This window comes from Schistocerca serialis, chromosome 8, assembly GCF_023864345.2.
Source record: "Schistocerca serialis cubense isolate TAMUIC-IGC-003099 chromosome 8, iqSchSeri2.2, whole genome shotgun sequence".
Taxonomy (NCBI): Eukaryota; Metazoa; Arthropoda; class Insecta; order Orthoptera; family Acrididae; genus Schistocerca; species Schistocerca serialis.
In genome coordinates, this window is record NC_064645.1 from 482,365,387 (window position 1) to 482,390,614 (window position 25,228).

At 38.5% G+C, this 25,228-nt stretch overlaps 1 protein-coding gene across 1 annotated transcript in view; it reads right to left on the reverse strand.

Annotated features, from left to right (window-relative positions):
* The window catches only part of LOC126416198 (retinal rod rhodopsin-sensitive cGMP 3',5'-cyclic phosphodiesterase subunit delta), a 36,009-nt gene extending 19,986 nt beyond the window's left edge, over window positions 1–16,023 (reverse strand). The window contains exons 1-4 of the mRNA XM_050083789.1: window positions 15,790–16,023; window positions 9,228–9,290; window positions 8,988–9,123; window positions 6,942–7,063 (exon numbers count right to left, since the gene is read on the reverse strand). Coding sequence (XP_049939746.1) covers window positions 6,942–7,063; window positions 8,988–9,123; window positions 9,228–9,290; window positions 15,790–15,896 — 428 coding nt within the window. The 5' untranslated portion in view covers window positions 15,897–16,023. The remainder of the gene's footprint in view (window positions 1–6,941; window positions 7,064–8,987; window positions 9,124–9,227; window positions 9,291–15,789) is intronic.
* Between the last annotated feature and the right edge of the window lie 9,205 nt (window positions 16,024–25,228).

The window sequence follows — 25,228 nt, forward strand, 5'->3', positions numbered from 1 at the left end:
TTGTTGGCCTCCCCTTCCGAACAAATGAATGAACTCGTCCTGTGCTTTGGATGAAAACTGGTCAATGCACACTGGCCACCTTATCCTGCATGAACTATACTTTGGTAATCATTGTTGCCACAACAGCATCATGGTCACCGGTACCAGTTTCAACGTGGACATCCTATTTGTTGCCATTAGATCCAATGGGCTGATCAGCCATGCGGAGGTGAAAGTGATTCACACAAATAGCAGTAGTCTTGGACTTGACAGATCTGTATGACAATTACTGGTGTGGAAATGGAAAACGAGATTTGGAACCTAGAATATAAAGACAACTGTTGATACAAAAATAAAACAGACTTAGAAAATGAATGACCATAAATCAGATATTCTTGGACTAAGTGAGATGAAGAGGAAAGTTAGTAGAACAAGAATAATGCACAAGCAGTACATTTTAAGGTATGCTGGGGTTATAATGTATAGGCAAGCAAAACAGGAAGTACTAAAAATTACCAGTGAGCAGCTTGAAACGAAAGTATGTGGTTGGGAACTAGTAAACTCAAGAACAATAGTTGTTAATTTGGACTCAGAAATCAAAGTGTCCTATATTCAAGAGTAGACAGCAACTGAAGATTCCAATATATTAGATAAAGATGAACCATGGACCTTGCCATTGGTAGGGAGGCTTGCAGGCCTCAGGGATACAGATAGCCGTACCGTAGGTGTGACCACAATGGAGGGGTATCTGCTGAGAGGTCAGACAAACGTGGTTCATGAAGAGGGGCAGCAGCCTTTTCAGTAGTTGCAGGGGCAACAGTCTGGATGATTGACTGATGTGGCCTTATAATACAACCAAAACAGCCTTGCTGTGCTGGTACTGCGGACAGCTGAAAGCAAGATAAAACTACAGCCGTAATTCTTCCTGACAGCATGCAGCTCTATTGTATGGTAAATGACGATGGCATCCTCTTGAGTAAAATATTTCAGCGGTAAAATAGTCCCCCATTCGGATCTCCGGGCAGGGACTACTCAGAAGGACGTCATTATCAGGAGAAAGAAAACTGGCATTCTATGGATCGGAGCATGGAATGTCAGATCCCTTAATCGGGCAGGTAGGTTAGAAAATTTAAAAAGGGAAATGGACAAGTTAAACTTAGATACAGTGGGAATGTGTGAAGTTTGGTGGCAGGAGGATCAAGACTTCTGGTCAGATGAATACAGGGTTATAAATACAAAATCAAATAGGGGTAATGCAGGAGTAGGTTAAGTAATGAATAAAAAAATAGGAGTGCTCTTAAGCTACTATGAACAGCATAGTGAATGCATTATTGTAGCCAAGATAGACACGAAGCCCATGCCTACCACAGTAGTATAAGTTTATATACCGACTAGTTTCGCAGATGATGAAGAGATAGAAGAAATGTACGGTGCGGTAAAAGAAATTATTCAGATAGTGAAGGGAGATGAAAATTTAATAGTCATGGGGGACTGGAATTCGGTAGTAGGAAAAGGAAGAGAAGGAAAAGCAGTAGGTGAATATGGAATGGGGGTAAGGAACGAAAGAGGAAGCCGCCTGGCAGAATTTTGCACAGAGCATAACTTAATCATAGCTAATACTTTGTTTAAGAATCATGAAAGAAGGCTGTATATGTGGAAGAGGCCTGGAGACACTGGAAGGTTTCAGATAGATTATACAATGGTTAGACAGAGATTTAGGAACCAGGTTTTAAAAAGTAAGACATTTCCAGGAGCAGATGTGGACTCTGACCACAATTTATTGGTTATGAACTGTAGATTAACACTGAAGAAACTGCAAAAAGGTGGGAATTTAAGGAGATGGGACCTGGATAAACTGAAAGAATCAGAGGTTGTAGAGAGTTTCAGAGAGAGCATTATGGAACGATTGACAAGAATGGGGAGAAGAAATACAGCAGAAGAAGAATGGGTAGCTTTGAGAGATGAAATAGTGAAGGCAGCAGAGGATCAAGTAGGTAAAAAATTGAGGGCTAGTAGAAATCATTGGGTTACAGAAGATATATTAAATTTCATTGATGAACCGAGAAAATATAAAAACGCAGTAAATGAAAAGGCAAAAAGGAATAAAAACGTCTCAAAAACGAGACCGACAGGAAGAGCAAAATGGCTAAGCAGGGATGGTTAGAGGACAAATGTAAGGATGTAGAGGCATGTATCACTAAGGCTAGGATAGATACTGCCTACAGGAAAATTAAAGAGACCTTTAGAGAAAAGAGAACCACCTGTCTGACTATCAAGTGCTCAGATGGAAAACCAGTTCCAAGCAAAGAAGGGAAAGCAGAAAGGTGGAAGGAGTATATTGAGGGTCTATAAAATGGCAATGTACTTGAGGGCCATATTAAGGAAATGTAAGAGGACGTAGATGAAGATGAAATGGAAGATACGATACAGCGTGAAGAATTTGGCAGAGCACTGGAAGACCTCAGTCGAAGCAAGGCCCCGGGAGTAGACAACATTCCATTAGAACTACTACTGATAACCTTGGGAGAGCCAGCCATGACAAAACTCTACCATCTGGTGAGCAAGATGTATGAGACAGGTGAAATACCCTCAGACTTCAAGAAGAATATAATAATTCTAATCCCAAAAAAAGTAGGTGTTGACAGGTGTGAAAATTACCAAACTATCAGTTTAATAAATCAAGGCTGCAAAATACTAACATGAATACTTTACAGACGAATTGAAAAACTGGTAGAAGCGTCCTCAGGGAAGATCAGCCTGAATTCCGTAGAAATGTTGGAACACTTGAGGAAATACTGACCCTACAACTTATCTTAGAAGATAGATTCAGGAAAGGCAAACCTACGTTTCCAGCATTTGTTGACTTAGAGAAAGCTATTGACAATCTTGGATGGAATACTCTCTTTCAAATTCTGAAGGTGGTAGGAATCAAATACAGGGAGTGAAAGGCTATTTACAATTTGTACAGAAACCAGATGGCTGTTATACGAGTCAAGGGGCATGAGAGGGAAGCAGTGGTTGGGAACGGACTGAAACAGGGTTGAAGCCTATCCCCGATGTTATTCAATCTCTATCTCGAGCAAGCAGTAAAGGAAACAAAAGTAAAATTTGGAGTAGGAATTAAAATCCATGGTGAAGAAATAAAACTTTGAGGTTTGCTGACGACATTGTAATTCTGTCAGACACAGCAAAGGACCTGGAAGAGTAGTTGAATGGAATGGACAGTGTCTTGAAAGAAGGATATAAGATGAACATCAACAAAAGCAAAATGAGGATAATGGAATGCAGTCGAATTAAATCAGGTGATGCTGAGGGAATTAGATTACAAAAGGAGACACTTAAAGTAGTAGATGAGTTTTGCTATTTCGGCAGCAAAATAACTGATGATGGTCAAAGTAGAGAGGATATAAAATGTAGACTGGCAATGGCAAGGAAATTGTTTCTGAAGAAGAGAAGGTTATTGACATCAAGTATAGATTTAAGTGTCAGGAAGTCTTTTCTGAAAGTATTTGTGTGGAGTGCAGCTATCTATGGAAGTGAAACATGAATGATAAATAGTTTAGCTAAGAAGAGAATAGAAGCTTTCGAAATGTGGTGCTGTAAAAGAATGCTGAAGATTAGATGGCTAGATCACATAACTAATGAGGAGGTACTGAATAGAAGTGGTGAGAAGAGGAATTTGTAGCACAACTTGACCAGAAGAAGGGATCGGTTGGTAGGGCATGTTCTGAGGCATCAAGTATTGGAGGGAAGTGTGGAGGGTAAAAATCTTGGAGGGAGACCTAGTGATCAATACACTAAGCAGATTCACAAGGATGTGGGCTGCAGCAGTTACTCATTGATGAAGAGGCTTGCACACGATAGAGTAGCATTGAGAGCTGCATCAAACCAGTCTCTGGAATGACGACCACAACAACAACAGATAAAGATGAATTCTATGCACAACTACAATGAGTTGTGGACAAAGAGATTGGCAGAGGACACCACATACTAACAGGAGACTTCAGTGGTAGAATGGGTCAGGACAAAATAATAGCACATGGGAGCAAGAGCACTTGTGGTGGTGCAGAGAAAACTCGAAACAATAGTCACAGGTGTATAATAGAATTCTGCTAGGAAAACGAACTGTTACCAAGATACTCCTTTTCCCCCACAAACAAGTGCATAGCATTACCCACAAAGCTGAAAGCAGAAATGCTAAAAACATTACTGATTACTTTATATGTCCCCAAAATTAAAATTGATTAAACTGAAGGCATTTCAGAAGGAAGAGAGGACGACTCAGTATGCAGAATTGTTGACAAGGCTGCAAAGTAGAACTAATGTGGATGAGGTTATTAGTATCACATGGATTAAACTGTAGTCGGTACTAGTACAGTCAGCAAAAGACGTATGTAGGAACATAGTAGAGACAAGGAAGAAAAGAATAAGTTGATGGAGTGAGGATGTGAAGCAGGTGGTGAAGTAATATGAAGGAATGTTGGAAAAGATATATTGCATCTCATATGGGAAACAACAGGCTAGAGTGTAGGGTAAGAAGTAATGAAGTGAAATGCATGGTGAAGGAATCTAAAAAGAAATCTTCGGAGGAATTTGGAAACATAGTTGAGGGCAGAGCAAGGGGGAACAACACAAACAGCTTCTGGAAAACCACAAAACCACTAAGAGGGAAATACAAGAAGCAAACAAAGACAATTAGGAATGGGATAAGTTAGTGTCAGAGAAAGCAGCAGTGCTCGAGGTGTGGAGAAGACACTATAAAGAAAAGTTTAAAAAAAGAGAAAAAAAGACTGAGGGAATACAAAAAAATGGCTCTGAGCACTATGCGAATTAACATCTGAGGTCATCAGTCCCCTAGAACTTAGAACTACTTAAACCTAACTAACCTAAGAACAGCACACACATCCATGCCCGAGTATTCGAACCTGTGACCGTAGCGGTCGCGCGGTTCCAGACTGAAGCGCCTAGAACCACTCGGCCACACCGACCGGCTGAGGGAATACAAGAAGAAGGAATTATCATTGGTCAATATGAAATTATGCAAGATAAATTTCATAAATTCTTTCTGACAAGCAAAAGCTGCATGAAGTTAACACGGACATAAGGGTAGCTATGCAAGAAGTGTTCCGTAACATCATAAGAGAGGTCGTATCTCCAGATTGTCAAAGAACACTAAATAGTTTTGGTGCTGTGTAAAATCCATCAGTGAAATAAAGTGATGTGTTCACATGCTCACTGATCACAATGTTAGTGAAGGTAATAAAATACTAAATTCTGTTTTCCAAAACAAAGCAGAGCAGAATGCAGTTTCTGCTCTGGCCATCACACAGACAGGAAAATGACTTGCATACAAATAAGCGATAACTGAACGGGAAATCAGCTAACATTTATCTTTAAGAGAAGTCCATTGGACTGGATGCCTGTTAAATTCTGTGTTGAATATACAGAACAACTGCCCCTGCTTAAAGCAATAATTTACTGCAGGTCACAGAGAAATTGTACAAAACAAAAAGGACTTGTGTATCATAGAGGGCCTTACTCACAAAATTCTGAGAGACCATGTTCAAAGACGAGCCCAAAAACTCGCTGATTCCTCCAAAAAGTCCCATGTAATGAGCAAGGCATGGAGAAAAGTTAGAGAAATTTGGAATTATGTAAAAAGGTGTCTGTATTTCTTCCTGTGTACCATTCAGAATGGGATAGGAAGAATGGGATAATTCTGGTGCACTGTGCAATCTCAATCACAACCTGCACTGTAGCTCACAGATTACATATCCAGTTATAGATTGTTGGTAAATGTCTCCATTTGTGCTGCAGAGATTAGTACCATTTACTGTTCTAGTTGAGATACGTAGATGTTTGCTATGTGGGCAACTATTCCATTATGAAAGATTCCACGATGCCCTGTTATCCATTACTATGTTAAACCACTGGCTGCTGCTACATAACACACTGATTGCTGCATCATTATTGCCTAGTGAGTAAACCTGCACTAAGTAGCCTGTGGCTAAGGTTTTTCCTGTGCTGGGATTACACCAGTGCCTGCCTCATCCTGTGCTGAATTCTAGAGTGTTTTATATGATGTCTCCCTCTGTCACTTGAAATTTTGTCACTGGAGAGATGTATATTACTGTAGGTGTAAAAATTAGTTTCTGGCTTGCAGCTTCCCTGTGAAGTTACAGTTGTAATAAAATCTGCAGAGACGTACAGATGGCTTTTTCTTCAGTAGTGTTTGGTACAATTTTCATAGCCAATTCTGAAAGATGGTGTCACTTTCAGATTCTTTGGATTATCAATTAAATCTCTTGTCGAAACAAAAGACTGCCGTGCTAAATCTGCTTAAGTAGATGTTACATGCCTTGGGACTGTTGCTTTTAGAATTTATGGGAGAATTATAGCTAACGTCAACATCAAATAATTTGTCCTCACTGTCGTTCTCTGTGAGTATCTCCACGCTCTCTTTCTCAGTGTGACTACAACAATTTGAAATTTTATTTATAGAATACGTACTGAGGAAAACACTGTGTTGCCAATGCTGATGAGCAATAAGACATAAAGGGAAGTTGAATGCAGCAAAACGAAGTCGCAAAGTATCCAAACAAAACTTATCATCCAGAACTGTGTACAGCTACCAAGATACGGAGAGGGCATTCTGTTATAGGCTTAAAATCACCAACAGAAAACAGGAACCTCAGTGGTGGAGCATCTATATGATCACTAGTGTTCAGGGGCCCATGCTACTTGCCAGTATAGAACATTCAATAATTATCAAGGAAACGGTTCCTTTTGTGGCATACATCTCATCTACCAATATCGTGACAGAGTTCTTGAGGAGGGAGAGGGCAATTATTGTTCCTCGCATAACAGTACTGCTGAAACATAAGACAAAGATTCACTTTTCAAGTCAACAGCTTCGATAAAACCTATGTTACAATATTATAAACACTGATCGCAGCACTCACTTCAGCACGTTAGCAGGCATCATCTGTGACTCAGGAGCTGCTTCAAACATAGACTGCCATGTATTGGTAGAATTCGGGATAACATATCCAAACTCAAAAAACCATTCTTCTAGGCATCGTCCCTGCAATTGACAAATTTATGAAATTAATTGTAGAATATTCTATATGATTTTATTTTCATTCATCTCAAAATTGATTATGATCTGATAATACAATGTGCTCTATATCAACCGCAAAAATTCTGTCAGTAAAAATGGAACCATAACCCCATCTGATAATTCAAAAATATACCTTGCACTATTCACAGCTGGAAAACCTCAGAAACTGTAGCAATAGACCAATCAATAATTAAAGCTAAGCTTTTTTCTCATTACTTCTGTTGTCTTTCTTGTACACTTCACTGTGATAAATGTACTGCCAGCAGCAAAAAATAGTTTTATCTCAATGAATGCAATATTGATGGTTATTTATTTATACAACACAAGATGAAAGTGAACACAATAGTGAAAAACTGTGGAATGCTAGGTTTATGCCCCCTATAAAATGTACTGAAGAAGACTCATTATGCTATCTATAAGAGCTGCCTGAAATAACACGCTGCCTCATTAGTTAGGTATGTGGCGAACATATGATAATTGTATATCTCATGCAAGGAAATTTGAAATTCTCCTTTTGGGAATGGTTTCCTTTGGACTTCTTTCTCAACTTATGGTTTTCTCAAGACCTGTCACCTTATGTTTTGTCCATTCAATAAATTTTTAGTGCAGTAGTATTCTGTAATACCACATACCAAACACTTTTAATTTCTTTATTTGTAATCCCATGATGCACTTTCATACGATATTGTACACAAGATTTATAGTTTCAGCAACTTTTTCCCACATACTCTCTTCATATCTGATAGTAAAAGAGCTTGTTTCATATGTGCCACTTTACCTCTGGTGTCTTCATTTGTTCAGTACCTTCACGTAATATTAATTGCTGCATAAGAGAATACACTACTGTGCCATTTTAAAGTCACTATTCTGTTATCTACCAATCTCGCTTACTTAACATCTTTGTTTTTCTTATCCTTAACTCAATTCAAAGTTCTACTGAATCTGTTCCATTCTTGGCCAAAGGCATATGACCGAATTATTAATTTCTTTTCCTTTAGCACTTACCAATATTCTCCACTCTGATTTTTGTTACTCTCCATTCTTAAGCACACTAGTTAAACATCATGAGTGAAAAGCATGTCAGCTTTACATATTTCTTAATATTAAAAGCTTTTGTTGGGATCCTACATTTTTATGGATGTCTTAGATTACTGTGGATGAAAAATTATTTTAGATTGTGTGGAAACAAGGCTTCACAGAATGGACTGCCTTGTAGAGTATCAATTCAGGAAATCTTAATCTTGTTAATAGTCTTCAGGGGTTTGCTGCCGGACAGCAAACCCGTGAAGACATTTACAACACATCCACAGGAAAGCTTGAAGAGTCAATCCTTAATCTTATTGATGAAGTTATCTTTTTCTCTGTTTTTCCATCTGCTTTTACTTGGTAAGTAGATTTTCTCTATTATATCCGACGTGTGTATCAGAAAAAATTAACAAGTTGGGAAACAAGCAATGGAAGTAGTTGTGGATGAAATTCAAGCTTGCACATTTAAATACACCTTGATTTTTTCAGTCATTTCTTGTCCCATAATCTGTATATTTCATAAGTCCCATTTACAAACAACTTATTCCTCCCTTTGGTATTGCCAGCACATTTCCCTACCTTTTATTTATCTTTACACTGCAGCTCAGAAATCCAAGAGAGTCATGACTGAAATCATCTAATGCTTCTTTACAGTGCAGTTCAGAAACCTGAAAGAGCCGTGATTAAAATCATTTAATTCTTCTGCTGCTTTAGCCCACTTCTGTAACTGACATGGATAGGCTTCTTACTCAGAAGAGTGAACAGTTCTCCCAACTAATATTACTACAGAAGTGCAACTACCTTTGCATGAACAATAAAAAAATGCAACTAGCTCAAGGATATCAAGTGTATTATTTCGGACCTTAAATAGCACTTTCTGTTCTAATCTAAACTTCTCCATTGCTTCTGCAGATGAAAAATTTATTTCTCTCGAGACTGCTCGGCACTTTAGGATCTTCTTTGGAACTCGTGCTTCATGTTCGACATCTGGTACTGATCTGGAACATGATACATACATAATAAATAGAGATTATGCAATGTGAGGTCAAAAGAACCAAGTATATAAACACATAATTGCCAATTTTTGTGAAGGGTAACTTACAAATCTTGGTAGCCTTGCCACAGAATTTTTCCAGTGTCAGCATCTCTTAATACCATCCAGTTACTGAATATATTTGTTAAGAATAAACAGGTGAAGGATAGTGACAAACATTCATGTAATACCAAGTTATCACCAACAACCATTTTCTACACGTGTGTATTTCTACCATAGGATAACACACACGTAATGTCAAAAACTGTCTGAATTATAACCCATCATTTCCTGGGTTAAAATATACATTTCTTCAGTATCTACCAGTACACTGCAGTGTTGGTAATGTAGCCATATTCAAGAAAATGTTTGGTTTATTACAGGTGAAATACAAAATCTAAAACAACTAGCTGTTACCTGTAGCTCTGTTCACATACCAATAGCTTTGTTATGGTGAGTAAGTAAACTATTGCAAAAGCAATATCAGCTGCCCTCACATCTGCCTGTTTGGGTAAACATAGCTCGTGATGTGCCCTGCCTCCCCCCCCCCCCCCCCCCAACGTCCCAATGCACAATGCAGACGGGTGTGGACAGGAGCACGCATCAATCCATCATGTTACTGAAGTAGCTGTACACTGCACTGTACAAAATGTACATTATGCAACAAATTTCATAGTTTTTAACATGGTTTATGTTCATTCATCTAAAACAATATATTCCATTCCCTACCTCATCCTGTTAGTTGTTTTTCCTTCTTTTTTCTTTCAGTAGCCTATTTAACTGCAAAACACAACAGACAGTTACTTTTGCATTTATGATATTATCATGGAAGTACGGATTAAACATGTTGAGGATTGTATAAGCGCTGATTCATTATGTAGAATCATGTTTTGTAGAACATATCAACCAATAAAGGCACTTTCACAAATATTATAAAGTTCAAAAGTCAAAGAGTAAATATTTTTCCAAAATTCAAAATATATTCTTCAAATCAATGAACATCATGTACTACACACTTTCTAAAGTAGCCCACATTCTCCCACAATGTTCAAGGTATCTCCACATAAAATTTCACTGAAAACAGTTGTACTGAGCAAGTGTCCTTTTTCTTCTTCTGATTGACCAACTAATGGTTGTGTTACATTTTAAGTATTGTGTACCTAACATGTATTTCAGATGGTCACCTGAAAATTGTTTCATGGCTGAAACTATACATTATCGCGAATGTAGTGCTGCGTAAGGCAGCGCAAGATTCTCAATAGTGAAATCGTCCTTCGTCTGTGTTACAAATCCTGTGCAGGGTTCGTCTCCCTTTACCCGGCCTTGAGACTTGGGCTTGACTGTTTTCCTGTCGGGGTTGACTCTCTTAGCGAGAATGCTCAATCTGAAGACAACAAGGACCAGCTTTTTATCTCTCACCAGCTAAAGCCCAAGCGGAATAAACTGTCCATAGGCTATACCACATTTCTCTTCGAAGACAATGTAGTAAGTTTTGCCGGCACAGCCGTTAAGGAATTCCCTTAATCCTGCTAAACAAAAAGAGGCCACAGAAGAGATGGACAGAACAAACTATTCCAACCAATGACAGCCAGTGTGGAGACTGTCATTACACAAAAAAATTGTGGTCACTGTGGACGCTATTGCAACTAAAATAATGTCTTAATTTCATTCATAATAATCAAAGTATTCTGAAAGCCTGAAACCGTGTCATTAACATATAAATCAGAAAACACTGTGGCAGTTACATTTTTTCACACAGAATACACCACTTTTAGGAATTTATTCCCATTTTCAAGTGGAACTATTTACGTTGGTGTCATATGAGTTTCCTGGATGTGTGTTGTTCTGGGATACCAATGACAATGTGTGCACTTGAGAACAGGTTTGTGTTCCTGAAACACGTTGTGCTATGCATGAAAAAATGTAACTGGCGCAGTGTTTATTTTTTAACTCATTAAAACAATGTCTGTAGCTTATACAACCTGACAACAGATCCAAATTAACCTGGAAGTGAAGAAATGCTGATCAATACCAGGAATACTCACAGCCCTGTACGATAATGTTCTGTGAAATGCATTACCCTTTCAGGTATTAATATATGATATTCAAGGAATGCAAAGGGAAAAATTGTTCACGCTTGTTTCTCAACACTTACATATCAATTCTACACAAGCTGGCAGTTTATGTACTGCAAATCTCTTCACCACAAAATTATGCAGTGTGTACTACAGCAATTTCATTTTGGTTGGTGATGAAGTGCAGATCTGTTAGAGAAGAAAAGTGTAGCAGCAGTGTTCCACCAGACTACCACCAAATATCATTGACATCCTTCATCTGTAGAATCTTAGATCACATTCTGAGCTCAAACCTCAAAAAGGGTAGCTTAAACAGAATGACTTTTTCCATGTTAACCAGTATAGGTTTCAAAAGCAAGTCATGCAAAACCCAAGTCATACTTTTCTCACATGATGCCGAGCAAGCCACTGATCAAAGCAATCTGGTAGTTGCAGTTTTTCTTGAGTTCTGTACAGCATCCGACTTTGTGCTACACCAATGTTTATTACCAAAAGTATGATCATATGGAGGTAGTGAACAAAATTTGTGACTGGACTGAGGAATTTTGAGAGGGAGGATGCATTATGCTATCTCAGGTGAAGAGTCATCAACACAGGTTGAAGTAACTTAAAGTGTGCCCCTCCTGTTTATTTTTCACATTAATCGCCTGGGAAGCAACAATAATAGTAAGCGCAGATATTTTGGAGACTATGCAATTATCTATTGTGAAGTCCGATTTGAAAAAAACGGTGCAACAATATTCAGACAGACCATGAAAATATTTCAAAGTCGTGCAAATGAATGTTCAGAAATCCTATATTTACAATATCAAAGAAGCACAGTTGGAGTCAATCAGGTCAGAAATATCTAGGTGTAGCAATCTGTAGGGAAGTGGAATAGAATGATCATATAGGCTCAATCGTACATAAAGAAAGGGGCAGACTTCGGTTCTTTGACAGAGTACTGGGAAAATGCAGTGAGTCTACAAAGGCTTATGAACCTTTCATGTGACCATACCATAATACCATTCAAGTGAGTGGCACCCATACCAATTAGGACTCCCAGAGAATAGTGGAGCAATAAAACTATGGAAAGCATGAATGCTCGAAGGTTTCAGTTATCCATGGGAAAGCATCATGCTGATGCTGAAAAAACTGAACTGGCCAGTCGTTGGAGATGGATGGCAGCTTTCTTACTTACAAAGTTTCTAGACCTATGTTACAGAATGAATCTCAGACTGTACTACAATCCCCTCCATTCAGATCCAGTAGGCTCTGAAAAGACAAGACTAGACTAACCATAGTGCTCACAGTGGCATTTAAGAAGCCATTCTTCTTCTGCTCTGTATGTCAAAAGAACAGGAGAAACCCTCTATCACACAGTTCACAGAGGAATTGAGAGTATGGTTGTAGGTAGGGAAATTCAAGCCTTAAATACCAACCCAAGCCTGGGGTCTGTAACAAGTTGGAAAATACTGTTATATCGCTTGGGGAAGCATACAACTAGTGCTACCCATGGAAGCTCTTCTTCTTATCAAAGCCATTTATGTATTTGAGTAACAAAATGAAAAGAACACGACTTATGGATTGATTTGAAAATGGATAATGTGCTTCAATGCAGCATAATTTCCAAGAATGTTCGCCTATTGAAGCTGCGGCCTCCAAACAATAGGTGCAGTTGTAAATCGGTCACATGAATGTGGTGGCTGGTGTTATGATAAATTATTTGTGAGTTGCTAGGGAAATCTACATGATTAATGTCTGTATTGAATTGGGATGTCTGTGGTGGTAGACGTTTCTTTGGCCGATTGTCTCATATGGAAATGTCTAATTCCATGCTTATGTAAAGTAGAAAATTGTTTGAATTTTTGTCAAAAATATGGACTCATACTGGATGACGAAATGGGGGACTGTGTAGACTGCAGTGGGATAAAGTCTGTAAGAATTTGTAAGAAGAGCTCTGATAGTGAAATACCTTTTACAACTTCATTGTGGAAACTGTGGTACATGAATGACTATCTGGAAGAATACATGGTTTGACTAGGGCATATTCAAAATTATCGATCCAGAGCAGCATAATTCTTGTATCTTGCTGTATTAGGGACTACATTCTGCAAGCAACAGCATTGGAAACTGACTTATCTACAAATACCGTGTGCGACTTTTTTGGATTGTGCACAGAAGTGTGTTATGTAATAGTGACGAACGAGAGTGTACCAATCGGTGGACCAAATAAAGTTGTTGAATGGACGAGTCACACATAGCAAAGAAGGAAAAACCAGAGAGGATAACCTTCAAAGAATGAAGTCGAATATATTTGGGTATTTGGTGGTATAGAACGAGAGCCCTGGAAGTGTTTTGTGGTAAGAGTGTTCTCCAGAGACAAGGTGACTTTAGTCAGTTTGATAAAGCACTTATACTGCCCGGTAGGAAAGTGATTAAAGACAGCTTTCAATCATACAACACAATGAAACCACAAAGATTCAACCACGAGTTTGTGAACCATTGTGTAATGTTCATGTCTTCTGGTGTTCCCACTGTGCACACACAGAACATTGAGTGGCTGATGAAATTAGTAAAATTTTCCATTAAAAGAGCAGGTTGTCAGGGAGGAAGAGAACAAATCTACTTGTTTCAGTATATGTATTTCCATAACTTGCGGTTGCAAGGAAAAGTTGATGCATGTGACACACTACACATATCTTTGCGTGACATACGCAGAGTCTAACCGAGGTTATGGCCAAAATGGAATGCTTCCTACAGCATATAAATCAAATGGACTTTCTCACGACAACAGGGTCGACGATGGTAGTTCAATTAGTTGGTTGCGTGTTACATCGATCAATCGCACAGTACAGTAGCCATTATGATGTGGAACGTGATGAGTGAGGTAAGTTATTTCCTTTGCAATTACAAGCATATCAGTCAACACTCTTCTTTTGTTGTTGCTGTAGTGACCACTGTAAACACAGCTCATAACGCCCGCCACTAGTAGCGTGATCGATTAGAATTGCAAGTTCGATATCTATCGTTTGGAGCTCACAGCTTTGATAGGCAAACGTTCTTGGAAATTACCCAGTGCAGCAAGAAATCACACACAATCGAAAATTCAAATCAGCACTATATACAGCACACACTATGTTTCATCTCTGACATTTAGTAAAGATATTCACTTCCCCACTGGCATATATGTAAGAAAAGTTCCTTACAGTAAGCAATGCAACTTTGTGAACACATTTTAGAAAAAAAAAAGATAGTACCATTATGACCTGATTTGGATTTTATAAATACTGAGTAGAGTAATGAAGGACAATTAGGGTTTAATGCCTCATGGTCATCAGAGATTGAGTACAAGTTCAGAATGTTACAAAGATGGGGAAGGAAATCATTCATGCCCTTTCAAAGGAACAAATCTGGCATTTGCCTGGAAAGATTTAGGGAAATCACGGAAAACTTGGATCTGGCTGGCTGACTGCGGAATTGTTCCATCATCCTCCGAAATGCAAATCCTGTGTGGTAACCACTGTGCCACCTCACTTGGTTTGAGAAGTCCAATGTCCTGCTTTAGACTGTGAAACTTAAGAAATCAGATAGTGCGTTATTCACAACCTCAAAAGAATATTTTATGAATCTTCTCCATCTAGAGACCATGGCTGTTCATGTAAACTGTAAAGTGCTGGCCTTATAATTTTAATCTACATTGTCATCACTAGTATTCTGTTAGCTACACCATGTAGGCCTAGTTCAAAACTTTTTAGTGGACCAAAATGGATTTCTAAACTTTATTCTTTAATGGAAATTAAGCAATAAAACCTCACATAAATTATAAGACTTCTTTTTGCTATAAACGTGCAAATTCCAGCCTTGAATACACAGGTAAATGATTAATACAGTGTATTCTTTGTCCACAAGTCTCACACATCAGTATAGCAGTACTGATAGCTACCGTTATAACACTGAGTATTGCTTGTAGTGGAGAGGAGTAGTTAGTTGACAGGCCTAACTTTTTTCCTTTGACAAGGGCCCTCAGAGAATGATCTAAAAACAGCTAGGGCGTGATTTTAGGCCACCCGGATATCTTGTTTGTGGTGACAGACTAATCTGTAGCATGGTCCAATGTCAAGGTTAGGTGGCAACATCATAATCTGGTTGAGAGTTGGCGAAGGCAACGAAATGGACGAATGTGGATACCAAATACTGGTTGTGGTAACAGACTGACCTGTAGCGTAGCCTAATGTCCCCGTTCGCGCCACATTTAACGCAACTTTAGTCATAAAAACTAAAAACTGCAAGGTAAATTCAAAAACGTATGTTGGATTATGGGCAAGACGCCAGCGAGTAGTTTGATGCTTCTTATTCACATTTATTGTAAATAAACAATGAAGAATGGAAAGGTGGGTCCGCTATGTGATACTCGACCCCCCCTGAAATAACACACAGAAAACACTTTCTGTTACAGTTTTCCGTTATGTGTAACAACCGACTTTCCTGTAAGGGCGGACATATTATAAACATGCAGACGAAGCAACAAAAGCAGCAAAAGATGCATCTGTGGCACGGAACACTTGAAAGGATACACCTGGAACCCTTTCATAATCTCTTCACCCCTATGCGGTGCCTTGGTGAGTTCTGAATCCTCCGACTCTACTGTCGTTTCTGCTGCTGATTCTGTGCTGTCCTCCATAATCGAACATTGAACTCACAACACAACTACAAACACAATTATAAGCCTGCAGCGGGCTACATCCATAAACAACCACAGCAGGTAGCAGAACACACACTGACACAAAGAAAAACGTCTTCGAAGATATTACTACGTAGGTGGACACGCATGCGCAAGCGCATGCGCGTGTTGAGAATTCATAGCGAAACTTGCTGGAAACGAAGTAGTAGTAGTAGTAGTAGCTTTATTCATCCGTAGATCTCTTTTTACAAGGATATGGGACATGTCAAAGTATTTACAAGTTTAGATCAATTAAAAATTAGCTAATTCGTATACACATATATTTACAGACTTCTAGTTAGAGACAATCATTAGATTTACTCCTTGCGTACAATACTATTTCTACAAATAACTTATTAAATAACGTAATGCCACACTCTTCACTCATATCTCACTATCAGTCATTGCACACACTGTACACACATTGTTTCATAACACTTCACTCACTACGCACACACAAGAAGGAAGAAATAATAAGCCCCGTTTCCACGGGTTGTAAAGTCCCATCGATTAAGAATAAGGCTTTTCGCAAACTGAATTTTGATACATAAAAATTACTGTTGGCAATCGAATAACTATTAAATAAACCTTTTTAAAAAAATACCTTTCACGTACGGAGAGCTGGAGGAAGGAATGTTTAAACGTCTCTGGGTGCGGTGTAATAATCTAGGAGGGCGCACTGAAAAGTAATAATGCCACCGAATTTTTTATCTGAAAACTCTTAAAGCTTTGTAAATAAAACAAACGTTATTGACAGTCTACACCTTTATTGTTCACGTCTACACATTTATGGCTCAGCATAGTTACCTTGGGGTCGAACACATTTCACCCAAAGAGAGACCAGATTTTTGATACCGTTTTAGCCAACTACAGATTATCTCCGTCTGCTAAAGAGATACAGGGTGGAGTCAGGCACTACCTTTTTAATTCCTGAAGCTCGAACACCAATCAACTGAAAAATCTAAGTCAATACAAAGAATACTCATAAAAATCAAAGAGGAAAGCAGATTTTCTGTGCGCTCGTCGCCACAGAATAATGCTGCGTTTCATTGTACATTCACAGATGTTCTTCTGGCGACTCCCGACTCCCAAACAGCTCCCCCCCCCCCCTCCTGGCACAGTGGAGCTCCAGAAATGTAGGGGTATTTATATTTCGCCCAACGTCCAGCTCTTGTGTGTACTGAAGGCATTGGTTCAACTTCTTCAGGCTCCAGTGCTGACAGTAATGATGCTATTTACTCATGTGGCGCTAAGACAGTGTCATCCATCTCCAATAATGTGGAAGGTGACATGTCGCGTTCAGCGTCTTCCGTCGGTAATATATGCGCAGGTTTGTCGCTTTCCAACAATACAGATGGGTTTTCCATTTTCATCTATATGCATGGTATGTTCATCCCGTGAGAGAACTCTGTAGGGCCCAGAATATGGGGGCTGCAGTAGTGACTTGACAGTGTCTGTCCATAGTGTCACATGTCTACATGACTGCAGATGTTTGTGCATGAACATATTTACCACCTCATGTCTCGAGGCAGCAGGTTGGTGACGTCTGGCCATATGCTCACGCACTGTTTGCAGTACTTAAGGCAATTCAGTCTCTCGTGCCTTGGCTTGATTGGTGAAGAATTGTGTGGGCAGTCTTAAAGGTTCACCATGAACAAATTCTGCAGTGGATCCTCCTAAATCTGCTTTTAATACTGTACTAAGGCCTATCAAAACTAGTGGCAAAGCTAAAGACCGAGACTGCACATGGCACATTAACGTGGCTTTTAACGTTCTATGCCAGTGTTACACCATTCCATTGCTTGTTTGGCGGTAAGCCGTGGTATGATGATGGTGGAAATCACAGAAGTTGGCCAACTTTGAGAATATTCCACTGTCTTGAGACATGGGACGGTAACTATTCCACGAACAAAGATCTAAAGTCATGTACACATGAGAGGCACTGTCAAGTCACACCAACTACAGCTTATCTCCATCTGCTAAAGAGATACAATGTGGTAGTCAAACAATAACTTTTTATTTTCTTAAGTTCCAACACCAATCACATGAATAATCTAAGTCAATACAAAGAACACTAATAAAAGTCAAAGAGTAAAGTAGATTGTCTCTGCGCTCGTCGCCACAGAATAATGCTGCATATCGTTGTGCATTCACAGACATTCTTCTGGCGACTACCACACCATCACTGTGGAATGTTGGACTTCGTTGATGCAGCTGCAACTACACTCGATTGCTCTGCTTCATCACTATCAAAGTGAAGTTCTTTGAGTTCTGGAAACAGATGAAAATCTAATGGGGCCAGCTAAGCTTCTAAGTCATTGAAACCGACATTAAATCGATTTCTATTACATATTTTGGTACACGATAACTCACTTAACTCATTTACCAGGTATTGTAGACGTTTTCCACTTGACCTAGGAACCTAATATTTGGCAAAAGACACAGATTAGTAGCAATATTTGCATCAAAACGCAAAAAGTGGTAATTCGTTGTTATACACTACTGAAAAGCTTCTTTGTTACTTGTATATCGACTATCATAATGTTCGACCATTACATAGCACGAAGTCTCTGTATACTGGGTGGAGCTATCGAGTGGAAATTTATGTCACATACCAAGGTGTGTTGTCCCCTCGCTGAGTACGAAATAGAAGCTTCTAAGTCATTACAATCGACAATTACAGCGATCTCTACTACATACTTTTGTAATCGATAAGTCACTTAACTCAGTTATCGGATATTGTAAGCGCTTCCCAGTTGACCATGGGGTGTAATATTTGGCAAACGACAGGGATCAGCAGCAATATTTACGACAAAATGGTAAATTGTTAATTTGTAGTTAAATGTTACGAAAAAGCTTCTTTGTCATTTATATATTGAATATCGTAATGTTCGACTTTACATAGCACGAATTCCTTGAGCACTGGGTATAGCTATCGAGTGGTAATTTACGTAACGTACTAAGGTGTCTGGTCCCTTCATTGTATACAAAGTAGAAGCTTCTAAGTAATTGCAATCGACGATTATAGCGATTTTTATTAGATAATTTGGTAAGCGATAACTCACTTAACTTACTTATCGGCCACTGTAGGCTCATCCCACTTGACCTAGAAGCGTAGTACTTAGCAAGGGACAAGGATCAGCAGCAATATTTACGACAAAACGCAAAAAGTATTAATTTGTAATAAAATGTTATGAAAAAGCTTCCATGTCATTAGTATATCGACTATCGTAATGCTCGACTATTATGTACCACAAATTCTCTGAGGACTGGGTGGAGCTATCGAGTAGAAACTTAGGTCGGGACTGTACGGAGGATGATCGATAACAGTGTACCCAAGGCATCAGACTGATGGAGATGTCACAACATTGCTGTGTGCTCTGACATCATCACACTGAAGGAGAGGGTGCTCCATGTGTGGACGAACTCTTCGAATTCGAAACAGGATTATCATGCACTGTTTCTCACACACCCACATAGTTGCGTTACACACTGGCGTGTTACAGGCTACAATTTGGAACCCTCCAATGGCAGAGGGCTGCAAATATATAGAAATGAAGAATGAAGATGTAGAATGTTAATAACATTTGTTTTATTTAAAAAGCCTAAAGAGTTTTCACATAAGAAATTCTGAAGTATTAGTTTTCAGCACGCCCTCACAATCTTGTCCTCATGATCCCTCTGATATTTAGGGGATTCTAGTGTGCTGTATGCCTAGATTCTTCATTTTTTAAAGTTGGTCCATGAAACTCGGAAGTAAGCTTTCTCTGGGCATTTGCATCTATCTTAAAGTGTGTCCCAATTCAGTTTCTTCGGCATGTTTGTGACATTCTCCCATGGGTCAAACAAACCAGTATTCATTCGTGTTGTCCTTCTTCATATACGTTCAGAATCCCCTGTTGGTCCTATTTGGTTTGAGATCCAAGCAACTGAACAATATGCTAGGATCTTTTGCATGAATGTTTTTAAGCAATCTCATTTGTAGACTAACTTCGTTTCCCTACCATTCTACCAAAAAACCGAAGTCTCTCACTTGTTTTAACTATAACTGAGCCTATACTGTATTGTATTTATTGGTCCTTTTGTCTGCAAAATCATTTTTTACGTAAGGCATTAGACAAGTCAAGTTACAAGTAAACTTCTGAAAGTGATTTCTAGGCATAGTTATTTAAGGTTACATAAAAACACTTTATTCACTAAGTATTTATATACTACGCTTCATAAATTTAAATATTCTGCAATGGAGTAAAAGCAGTGATGCTGCAAATACGACTACAGAGATTTTTCGAAGCTTTTGACCTCAGTAATAGCTTTTGTGTTTTCGGGAAATTCGTTGTAAAGCACAACTCCCATGTGGAAATTACTTTTTGGGCACAGATATGTGTTGATTTGGCTTATATGTAAATTTTTATTTTTCTGGTAAAATGGTCATTCATATCACAGGTTTTTTGCAGTCCTTACATAGCACATTTATTTTAATGAATATAAGGGTTTCCCCACTATATACACATAGTAATAGAATAATACCAGATTTCTTAAACAGAGGTTAGCAAGAGCCTCTACATTTGCATGCAAGCATGATTCTAATGGCCCTTTTTAGTTTGAAAGTGCTATTAGCTGTTTTAGAGTTTTCCCAGAAAATGACTCCATATTTACGGCGAGAATGGAAGTAGGCATGGTATGCATTCATTACTGTTTTCTCACTCCGGTATGATTTTAATGAGTAAAGAAGGTAACATTTCTTGCTCAGTTCTGCATTAACGTATTCAGTATGCTTGTTCCATTTAACATTGATCTGCATCCAGAGTCCTAGGAATTTGGTTTTAGTACTTTTAATAACTAGTTCATCATTGATAGACACCAATGGGATAAACATGTCCTTGTTTGGAGCGTTCTGGTTTTTTTTTTTTTTACTATTTATTGTGTGATTCCAGACGTGACTCCTTGATATCATAATCATAGGACACTACGTTTTCTCATCTTGTGTTAGGTGGCAGTCACAATGGTGGTATTGCTGCTGAGCTGAGAATTTAAATATGTCTAGTTTTTAAAGCTAGGGTATCCATTGTTTGAAATAACAAACTTACAAAATCGATCGAAGTAACGAGTTTGAGAAACGATGACTTTGTTGTGCTTCTTGGTTTTTCAAACGACGTTTATAGGAACAAGACTTATGAGGCAATTAAGGCTAATTCACACTATCTGTCATGGCACAATCACATCATGGCCTCATCACATCTAGGTGTATTCACACTGTTCGTCACATTATGGCTTGTCAAGACAATTCAGGTTACATGATCTCAACTTCCATTGCTGTCCTCAACAATTTTTTCGCTGGAATTGCGATCTTTGCAAGATGATTTTCAACTGTTTTTACGCGTGAAGTGCACATACACAATGCGGCAACTTACATGCATGGATGCTGGAGTCCACATTTCAACGAAAATGACGTTATTTTACAACTTACAAACCACATTTACATCCAGTATGATATAAGTAAGCTCCTTCAGTGATAGAAAAGACAGGTTTGTGCTCGTTCATTAAAAACATATATGTGACTGACATCGTCTAGTATACTTAATTTACTGTATGATGTCTGCATGATGGATGGCTGGGGAACAAGCAGAGCTATGAAACTCATGGTAGAATGGAAGGACACAGGAAGCTCACACATTCCTTCAGACAATAGGACAGCACAGCCGCTTCTGACGCTAATCCTGGGACACGCCCGTGAGCAGGACCACCTGCAAAATGGGAACACCTTTCCAGCAGGCAGACGTGAGAAAACGGCCTGTTCAGCCAAAAACACATGACAGCAGGTGACTTTCCTACGGACCTAGAAAGAACTTCCAAAAACTCCGATCTGGATTCTAAACTGTGATTGGTCGGCATTCAGAAATGAGCGCCTTCCGGAAGATGATTCACCGCCAAATTTAAGGGGGAGAAAAGATTTTCAGCAACGAAAAGAGGAGAAAGAAGTAAAAAGGGAGCCGTTGCGAGGTCGCGGAGCAGGAGAATCGTCTTGGAGGCCCACGGCAGTCAACAGATGTCTTCGCCTGTAATTTTGATGAAGTACAATTTTGCTAGTATCTGTTCTGAGTTTATAGCCTCTGATCATTATGGTGATCTTGCTTATGCACCAGCGTATAGGAAAGTGAATTTAAATAGGTGAATCATGTATTCCACTCCGTTCTGCACCAAGGTTTCACACTGCCCTTGAGATAGTAGTTCCTTCCTGCTATTTAGTGCAACAGGGGTTCTCAGTTACTCTGCACCTGATCACAGATCGCAAGTACATTATAGGGCAGAGCCAGACAGTTCAAGGGCCAGTATTAACACAGAGAGAACCTGGGATTTGTAATCATTATTTAGTTTCTTTTAATTGAAGGGTTTGCTACAAAAACCAGGCAAGTCACAAAATACACATTCTGAGAAAACTGAAAAACAAAGTTTGACATCTACATAAGGTGTGAAATTTTTGAGAAATTATGTAAGACAATGTTACTGACTTATAGCCCTGTATTTTATGTGCATTATATAAAATTTTGAAATTAAAAATATACATATAAAGAAATCAAAATTCAATCATAAATATTTGGACTTACCTGGTTTTTGCACCAAGGGCTTTAAAATCTGCAATACTGCATGCAAAATTGGACATAAATAACAAATAATGAATAATAATTTACTTTTTATTAATTACCAGACATTTTACAATATCTTTTGTCAGAAAAATTATACATAGTTTTGCATGCCTTATAACGTACACTATTCTGTCCCAAAGTTAATTTTTTAATGATATTATCATTAACAAAATATAAAATCTACAGTCTCAGAACATTTTGTTGACCTACTTGATTTACAGTTAAAGTACTTCATGGTCATTTTAAAATATTCTTACTCTATTTTATTTGGGCTGTGTTCACCATCATCATTTCCTGCAGAGGGTAACAGTTTTTCATAGAAACCCATATCTGCAGTAGGAATGTAATTTCTAACAAATTTCATGACATCATCATATTTGTGCCTTTTAAGAGGTAAAGGACCACCATACAGTAATTCCTCTGGGAAGGTAATGTCACCTTTTATTGCCTTCTCTAGTGGTGCAAGCTCTGACATAACAGTCATGTGTTGATTCTGGCTGGCTTTAAATATGTATTTGTGAGCATAACTGTACTGCAATATTTTATAATGTGAAATTTTCAAAAGCTCATTATGTTTTGTTTTCATATTTGCTTTAAAGAATTGTTTAAAGTGGTCTTTGTAACTTTTGAACATGTTTTGTTTCACAGGAACAACAGTAAAGAATTTAGATGTTTTTATAACAATGAATGACACTCTTCAGGATGGTGTAATCTAGTTACAACCCTTTTCCCCTTTTCAATGTTCCCAAAGACCCTATCACAAGGCAAATATCAGTGTCCCCACTCTGGAAAGTAATGTGTAATTTTCTGAAATTTGTTAGTATGTGCAAGACTGAAGAGATACTGTAAAGGTGCCTTGTTTTTGTTTTGGGCAGCACAGTTATCTGAAAATAATCCAATTTCAGTTGTATAAGGGGAAATGGCGTGTTTAAGCAGGAAATAACTTCATGAGGACCTTTTTGGCCATCATATTCTGTGTACATGAACATGTGAGCTTTTCCACTTGTGCAACAGTGTATATTAAAGTTGTACATCCACAGTTGTCTCAGATAAAATACATCTGTTGAAGGAAGTACTGGAAGTGGCAAATTTTGCTGGTAATCAGATGTTAAACATGCAACAGCTTTATTTTCCCTAGCCCTTAGTTTCTTCTCTAAGTCGTTCATAGAATACTCTATGGCAAAAGTACTTCCTGCTCAAGTTCAAGCTCTCTTTTGTGTTCCAAATCATCAGTACAATCTTCTATTAATTTCTTAAAGAATCACACTTCTCACAAGTGTCACTTTTTGGGTGTCCAAATGAAACATTAAAATTAGCTTTCAAACATCTATAACAATAGTCATATGTCACCCTACACTTTTGCACTTTTTCACCTGGTTTTAAGGCATTAAAAACATCTGCCTCATGCTGTTCTAAATATAACTCATACATTCTCTTTACATTCAGTTCTGGAGGTAAAAATACTTTCTTGATATTATCTGCTCTACTTTAGTGCGACATTTGTGCAGGAAACTATTTTATGTGATTTATAGATTTATAACATTTTCTACATCATTATCACTCACTCTGTTAGGCCTGTTTTCATGTTTTCCTCTATGATCTGTGGGTGGACCAAAATTTTTGTATGCAAATGAAGACAGACGTTCAACCCATGCCTTCTTTATCCCATAAAGGCTGCAGAAAGATTTTTTGCGTATTACATGTTGTTGGGTTTTAAGCTGAACCTGGAAAGACATAATATAATATTTCAAAAACTTTCGTGAATAAATTCGGTTTCCTCATTTTAAAAATACATATTATTTTGGGCTAATATTACTTCACTGCATGTTATTACACAAATACATACCTTGTAAACGTATGTGAAGTTACGAACTTGTGAATCTTCACCTTTTCTAGGCATTCGCCAGTCAACTTGCTTTGGTGTAATCGATGCACACAAAAAAGCATCCAGTCCTTCTTTTGTTGAAAGTGAGTTAAACACTGTGAGTATTTCCTTTTTTTCCTTTGTATCAAGTACATCTAAACATTTTCTTTTGCAGTTGCATGCAGGCCCAGTTTCACGAGCTGGAATAACCTTGCCACTACATGTGACATACGACCCACCATGTAGCCTTTTGCCGGCCGTAGTGGCCGAGCGGTTCTAGGCGCTGCAGTCTGGAACCGCGCGACCGCTATGGTCGCAGGTTCGAATCCTGCCTCGGGCATGGATGTGTGTGATGTCCTTAGGTTGGTTAGGTTTAAGTAGTTCTAAGTTCTAGGGGACTGATGACCACAGCAGTTAAGTCCCATAGTGCTCAGAGCCATTTGAACCATTTGTAGCCTTTTCAGTTTGTCCCTGTTTCTTTTCTATTTACTAGAATCACCTTTTCTTTTCCTTGCTACGTGTTCATATTCATTATCACTGCTTGAATCATCGGAAGATATGTCTTAAACACAATATACACTACAGATAAAGGCACGAGCTGAACAACTTCAACTTCACATGCAGCCATGTAAACAACACAACAGTCTGCCGCGCTAGTGCTGCCACCTACTGGTGCAAGAACCAGGCAAGCCCAGGACTAATCTGTTTCTTCTACCAAACACAACCACGCATATCTCATTCAGATCATTCAGATCAGTCCACGAAAGTCTGGTTCTTGCACCAAA